The 15,319-nt window shown below is 40.8% G+C and overlaps 1 protein-coding gene across 2 annotated transcripts in view; it reads right to left on the minus strand.

Annotated features, from left to right (window-relative positions):
• magi3b (membrane associated guanylate kinase, WW and PDZ domain containing 3b) overlaps nucleotides 1–15,319 on the minus strand; it is a 124,722-nt gene that overhangs the window by 26,279 nt on the left and 83,124 nt on the right. For both annotated transcript variants that reach the window (XM_085274912.1, XM_085274913.1), the window contains exons 2-3: nucleotides 12,719–12,835; nucleotides 3,120–3,239 (exon numbers count right to left, since the gene is read on the minus strand). In XM_085274912.1, the coding sequence (XP_085131038.1) occupies nucleotides 3,120–3,239; nucleotides 12,719–12,835 (237 nt within the window). The remainder of the gene's footprint in view (nucleotides 1–3,119; nucleotides 3,240–12,718; nucleotides 12,836–15,319) is intronic.

Raw genomic sequence — 15,319 nt, forward strand, 5'->3', positions numbered from 1 at the left:
ACAGTAGCACCACATCAGCCTTCCTCATAAGTGAGCCCATCTTGAGCCAGGCCTCATCTCCTCGGGCATGCCAGCAACAGTACACGGCAAACAGGGTTAATGCAGCTATCTTTCTCAAAGCAGCAGGAAGGTTGAAAAGAAGACGAAGGCTGGATGAAAGCCTACCCTTCCCCTCCTCACATGTAACTTTACTGTTTACCAAGCGACAGCCATCCGCATTTGTCAAAGATGGCTTCATTAACAGGGGTGGCACAGCGATAGCGGGGAAAGATTGGGTCTGCTGGCTAATCCCCGCCTGTCTCCTGCCACACGCTGACATTTATCAGCCAGACGCTACCTCTGTGATTAATTACTTACTAACATGTATCTTGGCCCCTGATAAATGTGTGGCGCAGATATAGCGGTGTGTGAAAGCAGTGTATCAGCAGAGATTTGTGGCACTATTTGCCATTATAAATGGAGGGAAGCCTTATAAGCTGATAAAAAAAAGGAAGCTTGTCCGATGTTACTTGTGATCCTTGTGTCATGAGGTTGATGAGCAAGGATGAGTGAACCTGCTCCTTCCAAGTGTGTGCAAGTAATTTCATGGTGGTGGAATCAGCTACTGGTAATAAAAAAAAAAGCTTCCAGTTGTGAAGGGCAATATAAGCTACACAAGGTTATGAGCACTCTTTCATTCTACCAAATGCACGGACAGACACATACACAGCAACAAATCCATCAGACCAAATCCACAAACAGTCAGCTTCAAAATCCAATTTAATGTTTGTTTTCACTTCTTGCAAAAATCTGACTTATTACCACAAAATATACCCTAAAACAACTGTATAGAAGTGGCTGACAAAAGATGAAAGAATTCTGCTCGTAGCATATTAAAGTTCATCTATCAGGGAAAAAAAAGTCTTGTAAAGACCTATTTAGTTTTTAACTGCCTCCTCTGCTCAACTCTGAAAGTGTGACCCAACCTGGATCTCAGAGGCACAGAAATCAAGGAGGGACCAACCCCCCCCAAAAAACTAACTGTGAATGCTTGGCACGGATGGCTTATATGTGTGCTTGCCAGATTACCTGGGACCACAACCAACATAGATTGTCCAGCTTGTATCCGACCAATTTTAGAGCAGCCTGGATGCACAGAAACAATCTTATCCTAGAGGGATATTACAAGTGTGTTGTGTCCTCATTTTTATCCAGTCTTTCTTGAGAGAAGAACAATCCCTGACAGCTTTGTGACAAATAAGTTAAGGAGACGCTGTTTAGGCTAAAAATATATGTACATTGCCTCCCATAAGCCATTTGCTTAGTGGAGGACAAATGTTTTTCTTGAGCCATTAAGATAATGGCCATTACATCAGGGAGTTCATTACAATTAACTAAGAATCCCATTAGCCAAGCAACTTGTGCACAGCTCAATTATTATGCACGACTACAGACTTAAGGTAATTCACGAGGTCCTCACAGAACTATGGAAGCCACCTGGCCTGTGACAGGACACAGGAACTTATTTTCCCCTTTCCAAAGAAAAAAATAGGCTGGGCTTCAAACACAACTAAATGCAGTAAATCACATTCCTTGATCCGATTACTTCCACCTTTGAGTAAACTGTGCTGCTTAGAGATCAACACTCCCTGCCACAGTAGCCGTGCATCGCTTGTGCTGACTGAGTTTAAGCAGACGCGCAGAGGAGGGGGCATCCACTATCAGAGTGTTCAGAGTGTTCCCTCTTAGGAGTAGTATACTGAAACCTTCCAACTTTTGAGAAGCTAATCCTCACATCTGCACATAGCCGACGCTGTCCTGCTTCCTCGGCAAAGGGGGTTTCCACTGGGAGACGAGGAGCTCAGTATGCCTGTCAACTACATCTCTTTCTCTATTATATTATATTTCTCGATTTGCTCCCCATTTCTCTCTTTCTGCAAACAGTCAAACTCTTTATAAAAGGTATAAATCCCACTTGACTTCAGCTCATAGATGAAGGACAGGTTTTGGGTGCCTTGGTAGCCCTGGAAACCTGATCTTCAAATTCTTAGATGATCTATTCCGACAGAAGGAAGGACAGGATTTGTTCTGTATTCAAGGATTTGGAATTGTGTGCTAACAATGTATGTGTGTCCATGTGTGTCTAATGCCAGATAAAGCTAACCAGAGCTGAGCACCAGCCACAAGCTTCAGTACGAGCAGTGAAAAGATCAAAAGATTTAATTATGGAGACAAGCTGAAAAGAGAAAAGGGTGAATGACCTGTTATCTGGGAAAACTCGGGCAACTCTTTTTATTTAAATATCTGTATCTTTTTCTAGTTGCAGAACACTTTATGTTTTAGTTGTTTAGGAGTAAGAACATCCAGTAACCTCCAGCAGTTTTGTTTAATAATTAATTTTGTAATGAAAATAAAAAGAAGACTGGAATTTTTTTTGTTTTTTTCCTCTACATGCTGTCAATTATAGTACTTAGAAAGGAAATTACAATCAGGAAAACTCAGTAATGTGTATTGAAAATGAAAAAGTAAGTTTTATTTTACTGACACATTTTATTTGTCTAACCAGAGTAAACTATCCTCTGATCACTGCAACATACATAACACAAGGCCTATAATTCACCCTTTAGCTCAAACACTTTGAATGCTTTGCTACAAAGAAGAAAAAACCCTTCCTGCCTATCACACCTGTCACTGACTGCTGACTATTTCAGGTCCTAAAGTGCCTGGAAAATGTAAAGTTTATTTAATCCTTGCTACAAAAAATTTGTTCTTATTTATACAATATTTCTATGTCTATTTAAATTTAAGGTCTGCAAGCGTCATACCTCATCGCCCTTTCTACACATAGAGAGGAGAAGCTGAATAGTGCAGTTTATATCAAGAGCTGCAAATACTGCTGCTACTCTGACTGTCACTTCTAACAAGTCTTTAATCGTGTTTCACTGATCAATACATTTTGTCCCGCTCGTCACATTTCACTAAGGCAGGCTATAAGTCATAATGACTGTGAATAGCAAGCTTACACTCACTCTATTATAGAGAGCTGTCAGTGTGAATCATATTCTCTGACTAAATGCACACCGCCGAAGACATGCACACAGAAAGGTTTCTCATATTCTTAATGCCACCGTGATGCCTACCATCATAGGTTCCACTCTCTAGCAGAAGTCCACTCTCCTCCAGGATCCTAAAGTCTCCAACACTGATGAAATTGTAGTCCACGCCTGGCACCTCCCCCTCTCGAGGAAGCCGTGTTGTGCCTGCAAAGAAAAACACACAAGCATACAAGTCAACACAAGTATAGATAAAGCAGTAATGTAGAATATGTTTCAGTTGAGACAGAAACTGAGATTAAGATATTTTCTCGGCTAACAGGTTCTGAACTGAATTGACCAGTCAAAATAAAAACAACTCTCTACTCTCTGTTCTTGATTTCAAAGATACAAAAGATGCAGTTTTTGTGCGTTTTTTTCTTTTTATCTGTACAGGACTGCAGTACATATTTGATAAGAGCAGATATCTCTTTTTGGAATGAAAATCCAAAGAGACCTTGGTACCATCTTGTGAAAGATGGATAATTGATGAAGGCCTGTAGAGCACTGAGGGCTTAATTCATTTAATCCTCCGTGAGTAACTGCAGCCTCTGCTAACAAGTTCTTATTGGAAGCTTCTTGGCACATATACTGGCTACAGCTGAAATGCAGAAATCAGTAGAGCAAATTAGAGATGTGAATTATGATGGAAGCAATGGGATTTGTAGCCCCCTGGTGTGGGTTAAGTTCACTCAGTGCCACAGAGGGCAACGCGAATGCAAATGACACAAGGCAATTCTGAGTGCATATTTTGCCCCTGTGGGGAAGCCACAGTCTACTTCAGTACTGATGGGAATTTTTTTCTTCGAGGATGATTATCTGCAAGGCAAAAAAATGGACACCAAATGATTACATTAGCATGGGGATTATGTAAACTGTATTCCATGAATAAGTAAGTGGGAATGTGCTACAATTGCACTCAAGGCTAATTAGGTGGTGTGTCACCAAACTTGTAAACTCCACTGAAATAACCACAAGAGTTGAAGGTAGGACAGCAGTAATTGGTAGCATGAGAGGCAAAACAAAGCAGACACACAGCCACCAGTCATCAATCCTGCATTTCATGGACATTTCTCTCACCTAAATGAATGTCAGTCATGCTTCTGGAGCAGATACTTCCTAGTTAATCCTTTCTAGGGTCATGGGAAGGGCAGAGGGTTGAGGATAAGAGGGAGATGAAGAAACAACCCTGCAGATTACCAGTCTGTAGGGGGCTTGCATAAAACAGTCCTTTATATTCAGAAAATCATTCAATCTGAAATTTTAAATAAGCCCGATTTCAGTGTAAGAGGAAACCAGAGCAAATCGAGTAGCCCTGCAGCAGAAAAGGGAGATGAGGGAAACACAGAAACGATACTACACAGATCTACAACACAGAAAAAAGTTTAGTAAGTGAATATGCTCTCACAATGCCAAGCAAGAGCACTTCTACCACTTCTGAATTCAGCAACAGCAACGCACAGTATCAGCAAGAAAGTAACATAAGTATTTTGAATTAAATACAAATATACCCTAAGTGTGCCGTTGATCTGTTCAGCAACAGTATACATGTGTTGCATTAAAATAAACTGCATTTAGGCATTACAACAACTATAGTGGAATGTTACTGAAATATACTGCAGCATCTCCAGAGTATTTTTTTGGCACTTGTAGAGTCTGTGCTAATTAGAAGTGAAAAGGGTCTGTAGATCGTGGTGGCCAAATAGCCTATTAAGTAACTTTATGTTGCCATTTCCTTTTGTTTTTCCACTCATATTTTCTCCCTAATTGGACTGTGACAGCTTCACTGCACAGTGCAGGAGCAAAATCACAGTTTGGGGAGAAAAAAACCAAAACACAGACGCTTGCTTCTACAGTCTGCCGTGATACCACAGTTTGTGTTACCAAAAGCAGTTGACACTGCATTGTGTGTGTGAATGCCAACCTCTGCTGCTTCTCATTACCAACTTGTCTGCCTGCGGCGCTGGCTTTGGTCCCTCGAAAATGTCCCCTGTAGCCCAATTACTTGAGTCACAGTTGTACCTGCCAAGAATCTCCCTAAGCCATCATCCTGGATGCCACACCAATATATACCATAAACCTGCTATTGTGAATCAGTTGTGCCAATATAATAAGGGCTCGCTCATGTTTTGAGGGTGCAGATGAATGAAAGTGGCAAATCCAAACAGAACTTTGCAGCATCTTGCCATATTTTTCTTTTGAACACAAGGGTTGGAGACTGCTAAACTAACGGCAGGAAGCCCCCCCCCCCTCCAAAAAAGATACTATAATGAAAAAGGTTAAGTGGATATACTGCAGTTAATTGCCCAGCAATACACAGCAGGAATGTATTTGGATCATGGCACATAGCAGAGGGGAGAGTCTCCTCTATTCAAATTCGGGCTGTACCGAGTGACATTTTCTCAGGCTCTGGAGCTTCAGTGGGAATCAACAGCAAGTAATAAAAGATTCAGGACATGTGTCTCCTGGTTTAATTAAAGGCAACAATTGTACAACTGTAATCTGACAAAATCACTAGACACACAAGAAAAAGGCAACAGTAGTGCCGTGACTTCTAAAGTCAAAATGACACCAGTTTTTGGGGTTACATAAAGTTTAAAAAGTACAAAAAAAATGGCATCATGGTCTCTGAAGCACCCTTCAGTTTTTACTTGATTATTTTTCCTTGTTGTCTTGTTTTTTGTTAGCTCCTGTTTTATTTTAGTTGTGGATCTCTGGTATTTCTTTTTTGTTTTTCCCTCATTTGCTGTAGCCTGCCCTGCCCTCATTAATTTCACTGTGATTGTTTTCACCTGCATCCAGTCAGCCCTGTGTGCGTATGCAGTTTAATCTGTTCCCCTGTAAATTTGTCTATTTACCTTCAGTTTGACCTTCTTGTACTCACATATTTCAAAAGCTTTTCTGGGTTCTAGTTTTGTTTTTATCAGCCCTGTGGAGTCATTAAAGCTCACCTTTTGTTAGTTAGACCTATTTATTCATTTCAATTTTGTAACCTGAGGTCAAGAAAATGTTTCAACACCATCTGCTGCATGTGCTTTGGATGGTGCTAGAGGTATTGGAAACAATAGTAAGGGAGCTGCTTGTCTGGTCAAACTATATAAATAAAGCTTATAATTAGGGCTGAATCAGATGACCCAGAACCTTCACTTTCTTATGCTGCAATAGGCCTAGGTTCCTGGTGGCTTCCCATGATACACTGACTGTTTCTTCCTTATTCAGGTTTGTGTTTATACACCACTTTACTTTTAATCATTAGGTTCTGTCTCTCTTCCACAGTATGTCTCTTGCTCTGCCTCCCTCCCCACCCCACCAGCAGATGGCCGCCCCTCATTGAGCCTGGTTCTGCTGGAAGTTTCTTCCTCTTAAAAGGGAGTTTTTCCTTTCCACTGTTGCCGAGTGCTTTCATACAGTGGATCGTCTTGTTTGATTGTTGGGGTTTTCTCTGTATTATTGTAGGGTTTTTACCATACAATATGAAGTGCATTGAAGGGTTTTGTTGTGCATACAAATGGTGCAAAATGCAGCTGCTCACATTTGAACAAGTACTTGGAAATTTGAGCACATTACCCCTATATTGAGATCTCTTCATTGACTACCATGTCAGGTTTGAGCAGATTTTAAGGTCCTGCTGCTCACCTACAAGGCTTTAAATGGACTGGCACCTTCATACCTCTCCGACCTTTTACACCTTTATGTTCCATCTCGTGCTCTACGATCTCAGGACTCTGGCCTTCTAAAGGTTCCTAGAGCCAGAAAAAAAGACAATTGGAGAGCGTGCTTTTTCTTTTCGTGCCCCATTTTTGTGGAACCTCCTCCTTCAAGATATTAGGCAGGCATGCTCTGTGGAGGTTTTTAAAACTAAGTTGAAGACACATTTGTTTACCCTATCCTACATGTCTTAATTCTTTACCTTCTTTTTAAAAAAAAAAAATTCTTACTGTTTTTAACTTGTATTGTGTTTTCTACTTGTATCGCTATGTATCGCTTTTATTTATTTATCTTTTTAGTTTCAAATAGCTGTACAGGACTTTGTTTAAAAGCGCTTTATAAATAAAGTTCTTATTATTATCGAAGGGTTTTGTTGTGATTTAAATAAATAAAATTTAAAAAAATTAAAATCACACCAAGCATCTCTGAAATCTCTGAAAAAGTAAATTCAGAGATGTGCCCTGGGTAGGGACTAGGGAGATCTATGTCATGTGCTTTTGGCACAGCATTGCTTGTTCAAAAGGTTCCTAGATCTGCAGCTACATGTCTTTTTGAAAAAATAAAAAGCTACTTAGTATTGTGACAAAGTCACTGAGTAGGCAAAGATGAGGTGACCTGAAGAGTGATGATCCCTGCCTGGAGTAAGAGACAGATGAGACAGGTAAGTCCGGTGCCCAAGCTTAGATGGTTTACATTTACACTAAATTCTGACCCCCAAAAATAAAAACCAAATATCTGAAGCTTTTATCTTTAAAACTGCTGGTTGATTACAAACCTGACAATGACAACAAGTCACATGCATACACTCCATTTATAATACAAACTAAACTTCACTTCACTGGCATTGTTAGGCAGATTTGTCCTTGGTACAAAGCCAGTTTCCTGTCACTATGACGGACAAGCTGCTGGCTTTAGCGTTGCATTTAACATTCAGGATGGTGTCAACGCTCTCATAAAACTCTTATTAGAAATTGAATGACCATTTCCTAAAATGTCAAACTATTCTTTTTATTTTATGGTTATGAGTAGTGGTTCAGAGCTGTGCGCCTGTCTATCTTGGTTAGAAAAAAAAACTGTCACCTTAGTCTTCCAAGGTCTAACTGCTGAGACCTATTTTCTGAACCGTCCGGACTCGAGGTTGCCACAATGGGAACTTCAGAGGTAGTCAGTCAGAAGTGGCAGGCCATAAATTTAACATGTTGAGTTCGTGCACAGTTTTATGATGGTACTTCAAACAAGGGTGGCTTAGGGCTTTGATGTTGAAATTGAAAGAAAGAAAGAACAGGGAAAGCAAAAGGGATCATCACAAATCCAAACTCTGTTGGTATTTCTGCAGAAAAAATCGCCTTTGAGAAAATATACTTTGGCAAACTCTGTCACTTAGCTATCTGCTGATGTCTTTTTGTAAAACAGACTACCCTATATTGCCATATAAAAAGTAAATGCATAACAGCTCCTTTATCTACCTTCTACCAGTATTGATTTAATGGGAAATTGTGAAAATCAGTTGATGAGGAGAACAGGGAGGCAGAGCACAAGGAATGAGCTGTCGCCACATTTAGCATGCAGAGAGCGAGGTCAGAATGCTTTTCTCATTTCTCTAATTTGTGGCTCCGTGTCTTGTCTATCCTCCATCCTTCTGCCTGTGACCCGGAAATCAATCTCAGTATGCCACGTTGAAGGATGTCTCATTTCTTTAAATGCACTTGTAGAAGAGAGGAAAGAGGAGGTTTGTCAGAGGAGATGTAATTGACGATGGGCAGGTGTGTCCTTTGTCGAAGTGTTTTTTTTTACCTCCAGTGTATAAAAGAGATATGACTCACAGCTTGAATATATAAAAAAAAAAAAAACGATGGACTGTTTAAATAACTGTTTTGTCAGTTATTTAAGATCAAGCTTTCTACCCTTCACCGTTTGTGCGTGACTAAAAAAGGTACGTATGTTGCGTAAAACATACACTGAACAAAAATATAAACGCAACACTTTTGTTTTTGCTCCCATTCCCCATGGGATGGACGTAGAGACCTAAAATTCATTCCAGATACACAATATAACCATCCCTCCCAAACAGTGGTCACAAATCAGTCCAAATGTGTGGTAGTGGGCACATCTGCTATATTGAGATAATCCATCCCACCTCACAGGTGTGCCACATCAGGATGCTGATCTGACATCAAGAGTAGTGCACAGGTGTACCTCAGACTGCCCACAACAAAAGGCCAACCGGACTTGTCTCAACTCCTCTCTCCTCATAACCTTTCCTTGCCTCCTCTACTCACATCTCTGGTGGGAGGACCTAAGACACAAGGAGAGGAAGCAAGGAAGATGAGCAATCTGGGAAATGAGAAAATGGAGGGATAGTCCAGCAGCATTTGTACATGACACGTTGATCCATCCCTGCATTCCTGTCTGTGCATGTACCTGCACTAGTGCAGTGTGTGTGTGTGTGTGTGTGTGTGTGTGTGTGTGTGTGTGTGTGTGTGTGTGTGTGTGTGAGTGTGTGAGAGAGAGAGAGAGAGAGAGAGAGAGAGACGGAGAGTTTGTTTGGCATAAAGCTCTTTCTCCCCATCTCTGATCTTGGTGGGGAGTCAAGGGACCGCTTGTGACCCTGAGCATTCTGTCCTCTTAGAAAACCCTCCTCTTTTTGTTCTCTTCAGAGCACTTGAGAGCCTCCTCCAGCGTTTTTGTAAAGTCCAAATGAGATGGAGCCCGTCCCAAGACCCTGTCAAGGAGGCTCGGGGATTTACCACACACAAACAGCAGAGACTGTGCTCGCGTGTTGTCTCTGTTCCCCCCCTTTTCCTCCATTACAGACCACTCTTCATCGCCTGTCCTCTTCTTTCTGTCTCTTAAAAAATTTGTTTTGTGTTTCATAACTGGCCTAAAAGTAATGCTTGCATTATGAACCTAAAATCTAAAGCTCAGTAGAATTGACCTTATGGTGTTAGTAGGCTGCACAAACAGAATGGCACAGATCAGCTGTAGTTGTGTTAGCGTAGTGCAGTGTGGTGGTAGTTAACTAAAGTGGACCACTGGCATGGTGACACAAACCAACCGCTAATCCGCCTGCTGTCAGCATGATTGTCACACATGGCTCTCAAATGTGCTTGTTTATCATCAGCTCGTCATGTTCAACACATTCAGCGAATTGTTATGTGTCCTCATTTATAATGCCATAGTGTTACTTATAGGGTAGGAGTACTCACTGCACAACTTTTCACTTTTCTGTGCCAAATATATGACCAGCTGAATCCATGCTGAAGAGTTGCAGGGTGAAATTGCAAGAGCAAAATAACTGCAAAACACAGCAGGGGAGCAGAAGATAGACTATTGCTAAAAAAAAAAGCCATTCACACTACTCAACAAAGCAGCTTGTGTTGCTGTTGCACTGCACTATTGTCTGGTATGGTTGATACCAGTGTGGTCACTCTGTATACAGTGAGTAAATACTGAATTGGTGCTGTAAAACCAACCAGTTATTCAATATTGTAATGCTATTCTGGATACATGGAGGATAATATGTGCTACAGTATGCTACTGTAACTGATTCTGGAACAGGTAAAATGTTTTTATGCACCTGACATTGGAATGCCAACACTAGGTTATATACACTGGAGCATTTCAAGGTTATAAACTGGAAAAACGGATCTTTTTTTGTTTGTTTTAAATTATTAGTTGTGGTTCAAATGTTTTTGCTTTTATACATTCAAACCACAATCTAAATAAAGCTGAAAGGAGAGCCAAGGGTAATTGAAACAGAAAAAGAGTAAAAGTGAAACAGAGAGGGTGAAGGATGGGAGACCGAGAGCGAGGGAGTGAATGATGGAGGTGCCGTCACTGTGCAAGTCCCGGACTCTTGCTCATTAAGACAGTAATTCAAGCAGGGGATTAGAGAGTCAGACTCATGCACCGAACCCACTGGCTGCGGATGATGAATGGTGGTCAAAGCCTGTAATATCTCACTGACCGCCGCCGCGGTACATGAAAATATACAACGTCGTGTTTGAACAGGTAGTTAATACTGGGGGTGTGTGGATGGGTGACAGAAAAGAGTCCAAGCATGTTATGTTGTGTGTGTGTGTGTGTGTGTGTGTGTGTGTGTGTGTGTGTGTGTGTGTGTGCAGAGAAGAGCAGGTGAGAGTGACAGGTAGCAGTGCTGGGGGGGAAATTACTGGAATGAGTTTTGTAAAGCTCTTTAATAAACTTCTGTCCATCGAGTGTAACTGACCCAAGATTCTACCAGTGCAGCCAGGTTTTGAGAAGAAAAATTCACAAAGTTCACAAAATGACTGACAGGTATATGAGAGGAATAAACACAAAGAAAAACATAGAAAGACTCAGAAACTGAGTGAGGCGAGGGATGGAAGAAGGATCGTCCTTAAGTAAAATATATATTAAAGGTAAGCAGCTTACTCTCTGAAAATTTTCACACTTGCGCTGCATGACCCCTCTGAACAAAGCAGAGCAACTTCCAGCCCTGAGGGGCGCGAGTGCTGAGATGCTGCGTGTTTGTGACAGGGCTGTGCCTAAGAGTCTGTCATCGCCTCAGCAGAAGTCCCTCTGCACGTGACTTAAACCTTGACTACACCCAATTACGGCATTTCTCTGAGCAGAGTCAGTGTTCAGCATGACGTGGTAAATATTTAGGCCAATATATCTGTGCAAACATTACGTCAGACTTACAGACACCGTGTCAGAGTCACGTCTCCCGTCGATGCAGTTTCACTTCAGCACATCATCTGGTGCCTTAAAATTCTGTGCAGTTTCTCCTTGTGCGTCATTCGACATCAGTGTTTCACCGTTTTACAATAAATTTAATACAAATTTAATACAAATTTTCTAAATGGAAATCTGTTTTTAAATTACAGTAGCAATGCAGACAGATACAGCACAAAAAAAATCCTTTTAAGAAAAGAAATAAAATTGCATTTCTAATTTTAGAGGCGTTCCCATCATTGTGGCAAACAGCCTGCATTTATGCAACCCACACAACCCTTAATCGGGATATTAATTTGCACCTTTGCTGTGCTAACAGCCTCATCTCTAATTTTGGTAATTTCCATGCTTTCATTTAACAAAAACGGCGAACATTCAAGCTTATAAAACCTTTTGAATTATCTAAAAAAAGGTTAGAAAATGCAGAGGCGTCAGGCTGCAAATGTGTTCTTCTTTTTCTTAGCTCCTGGAAAGTGACATTTTACCAATGAAAGGTTTCTGTCTGCACGGTAAAAGTGAATTTTACTCGACTAACCCAGTCCAAATCCTGAAGACATTATGAAACATTTCCACTGTTTGGAATTACAGGGATTGTATGTTTTTGGAATATATTAATTTGTAATGAAATGACTAATATTGCTTATAAATATTTTTCCGTTTTTCCACTCAAAATTACTATTATCCAAAAACCCATTCACTGTCCACAGTACCAACCTTTTTATTTACCACTCAATTACTGATTACAGCAAGAATAATAGCTGGTGACGGCTCCGCTGAGTAGAATGTCAGCAAGGAAAAGCAGAGAAGGGGAGGGAAAAAGCAGGAATATTTATGGAAAGAATACGACTTTGATCATTATGATGATACGGCACAGAAGTAAATAAGTTACACGGGGGTTACAGAGATGTCCTTGGCCGGGTTGCTATGGTGACACTGAAATGTGTGTTTTGTAGTGTGTGTGACAGAGAGCTGTGAGTGACTGACAGTGCAGGAGCAGACAGGGTACATATGTGTTTGAGCGCGGTGTGCATATTCAGGCTTGCGTAATAAAATCAGAACAGGCCTGCTGCTTTTCAGTGCAATATGTTTCCAGCTGTCAGATGCATACAGAGCGGCCTCATTGTTCCCATAGGGTGCTTCAGACAAAAGTGCACATGTGCTGAAAATAGGGTAGACTGTACATTCAAACCATGTATAGTGAATGCCATCAATGGTGTACTTACAGGGGATGGTGCGTAGGTAGAGGTTGTCCCGTATAATCTGTTGGAGCTTGTGGTCCAGCGAGCCCTTCTGAAACTGCAGACTGAGGTAGTGGCGCAGGTCCGTGTTCAATACTTTTCCTGCATCAACAGAAGCAGAGGCAAGGAAGGTCAATAAAAACATGTTGGTAGTCTCTCAGAAGAGTTTATGCCTAAAAGGAAATCCATCCAAGAGGCATGTACCCTCACAAAGTAATCAATACAACAAAATGAGATTAAACTGTTTTTCTTGACAAAACTGTAACCCTTTCATGCCTCAACGTAATATTTACGTTTGTTTCTCAGGGAATAAACTGTGTTCTGTGTAATTATTTGATGCAAACTGTGCTAACAAAGAGAAACATGAAATGGAGACGACTTAATAAAGACATGGGTTTTATTTTTAGAACATCATGCAAGTTAAAATCAAGGTATAAGAAAAACACTGTCATGAAAGCATGAAGAGCTTAACAGACAACATGGTTTGACCAATTTACCCAAGAGATGTCTTTTCAGGTGTCAATAATTAAGCAATTAAGCCCATGCAACTCCCTGAACACTCCTGCAGTGATATTGCAAGGCACGGAAAATGGCCAGCTGCAGTCTGCCAGTAGTACTTTAAGTGTAATCATTTGAATTCAGTTAGGTGTATTTTGATTCATTCTATATAGACAGTATACAGACAGTATAAAGGGACACGCTAACGAATGAATGGTAGCTTACATTAATCAATGAAAGGGCAGTACAGAGGTTAGCAAGCAGTTTCCTACTTAAGAGTTTTTTAAATTTTGATACTCTGGGTTAATTGTAAGACCCTCCCTGAATGAATGAGGTTAAATTAATGAAACAAAATGTAAAGATCATTTGGTAAACTCAAAATTCACAAGGGGCAAGGGAAAACAAAGTCAGAAACTGACAGAATATATTCTTATGTGGAGAGTATGTGAGACCACCTGTCCTTTCAAGCTGAGAGCTTAAATCCTTGTTGATTTGCCTTCTAAGTCCAGGTCGATTACACAATTGAAAATGTAACTGAGGGGGAGAACAAAGGTTAAACTGATTATTAAACTTTGATCTCTTCTGTGAAATTCACTGTAATCATTTAGGATGATTGGGGATTTGGAGTACAAAAGAGACTATAGAGGGATTTCTGGCCTAGAAACACTTAAAAAATTGATTGCAAAGCTGCAGTAGATTACATCTCTGACTGTTTGTTGCATTCTGAGTAATCGGAACAAACTGGACCGAGCTGAATCCATTCATCCGAGGCAACAAATCGGAAATCCAAACCGCTAAGAGACAGTTGATAACAACTGTGCCTGTTGCTCGGTGGTCTTTACAGTTTCAATAACCTCGCACAAGACTCATAAACTTTTTTACCAAAGACACGCAATGCCACAACCTCCAAGAAGCAAGACACCAGAGATTTTCATAAGAAAATCTGAAAAGATTTCGCCTTTGCTCTCAACTCCCAGAAGCCTTTGAAAAAACAAAGAAAGTTCATGCAAAGTTTGAGGCAGAGGAAGACTTCTGAGTCGTCATACACAAGCAGGGAAAAAATACTTTTTCTTTGAAAGAACATGATGAGGAGTTTGGAAAACAGGAAGAGATCTTCGTTGCCTGCAAGCCCTCATCCTCCTCATCTCTTCACAGAGAGAGTAGGCTTTGAAACAGCGTGACTACGGAGAAGTAATCATTTTCCCCCCATTTCACTTCTATTCTCTCTTCGTGTCTTTCCCCTCTTTGTGGTGCACACAGCCCAAACTCTGCTCAGCATGACACTGTTCTGCATTGCTATGAATACCAATCATAAGGACTAAAGATGAGATCTCGCTACTGTAGATGCAGTATATGTACTAATAGAGAGGGGAGAGGCACTAGACTAAGGAGGGGTGATAGAATAATGATGAGCTTTGGGTATATTTCCATAAGCTTACTCAACCCTCAAATCCTCTTTTCCTCATCAGCTCGTGACAGAAGCCAACACAGGCCATTATTGTGACAGCGCAGCTTTCCGATTATTTTGTGTTCTAAACTTACTCTCATTCCAGGTTTTGGAGGCTACTGACTCAAATCAAAATGCCCCTCATGTCCAGAGGCCTTGCTGCCATTTGACAGAGTTTTAGGAGCTGTCATCCCGCCGGGCTTGGCTTTTCAGAATAAAGGTTGCATGTTCTCCGTCTGCCTCTCCAAAGAGGGCTGCATTACAGCTGGTCTAGCAGACAGACAGATTGAAACTGGTGAACCAAGGCCCAATCTGGAAACTTCATCTCAAAACTGTCCCAGAATATCCTTTTCAGCTTGCACACATGGGAATTAATAGGGAAGTGAGGCTTTTTCAGCAAACTACATGTGCTCCATATGCTCACTGACAGCTCATAACTTAGTATACAGATAAAGAAATTCAGCAAATTTAAATTCAAATCACTAAAACTGCTTCTTCTTAAAACTGGAGCATTGCCACTTTTTGGCAGTTAAACCTGCAACAGCTAGACTATTACTGAAATGTCAGTTTGGTTTTCAGAGAAGGGAACTTACAGGAGTATCAGATTAACTCAAATTATTCACAGCTAAGATAAGCCTAAA

This window comes from Mchenga conophoros, linkage group LG5, assembly GCF_057382185.1.
Source record: "Mchenga conophoros isolate Kocher_MC1m ecotype Shallow Benthic linkage group LG5, M_conophoros_male_GT1.1, whole genome shotgun sequence".
Lineage (NCBI taxonomy): Eukaryota > Metazoa > Chordata > Actinopteri > Cichliformes > Cichlidae > Mchenga > Mchenga conophoros.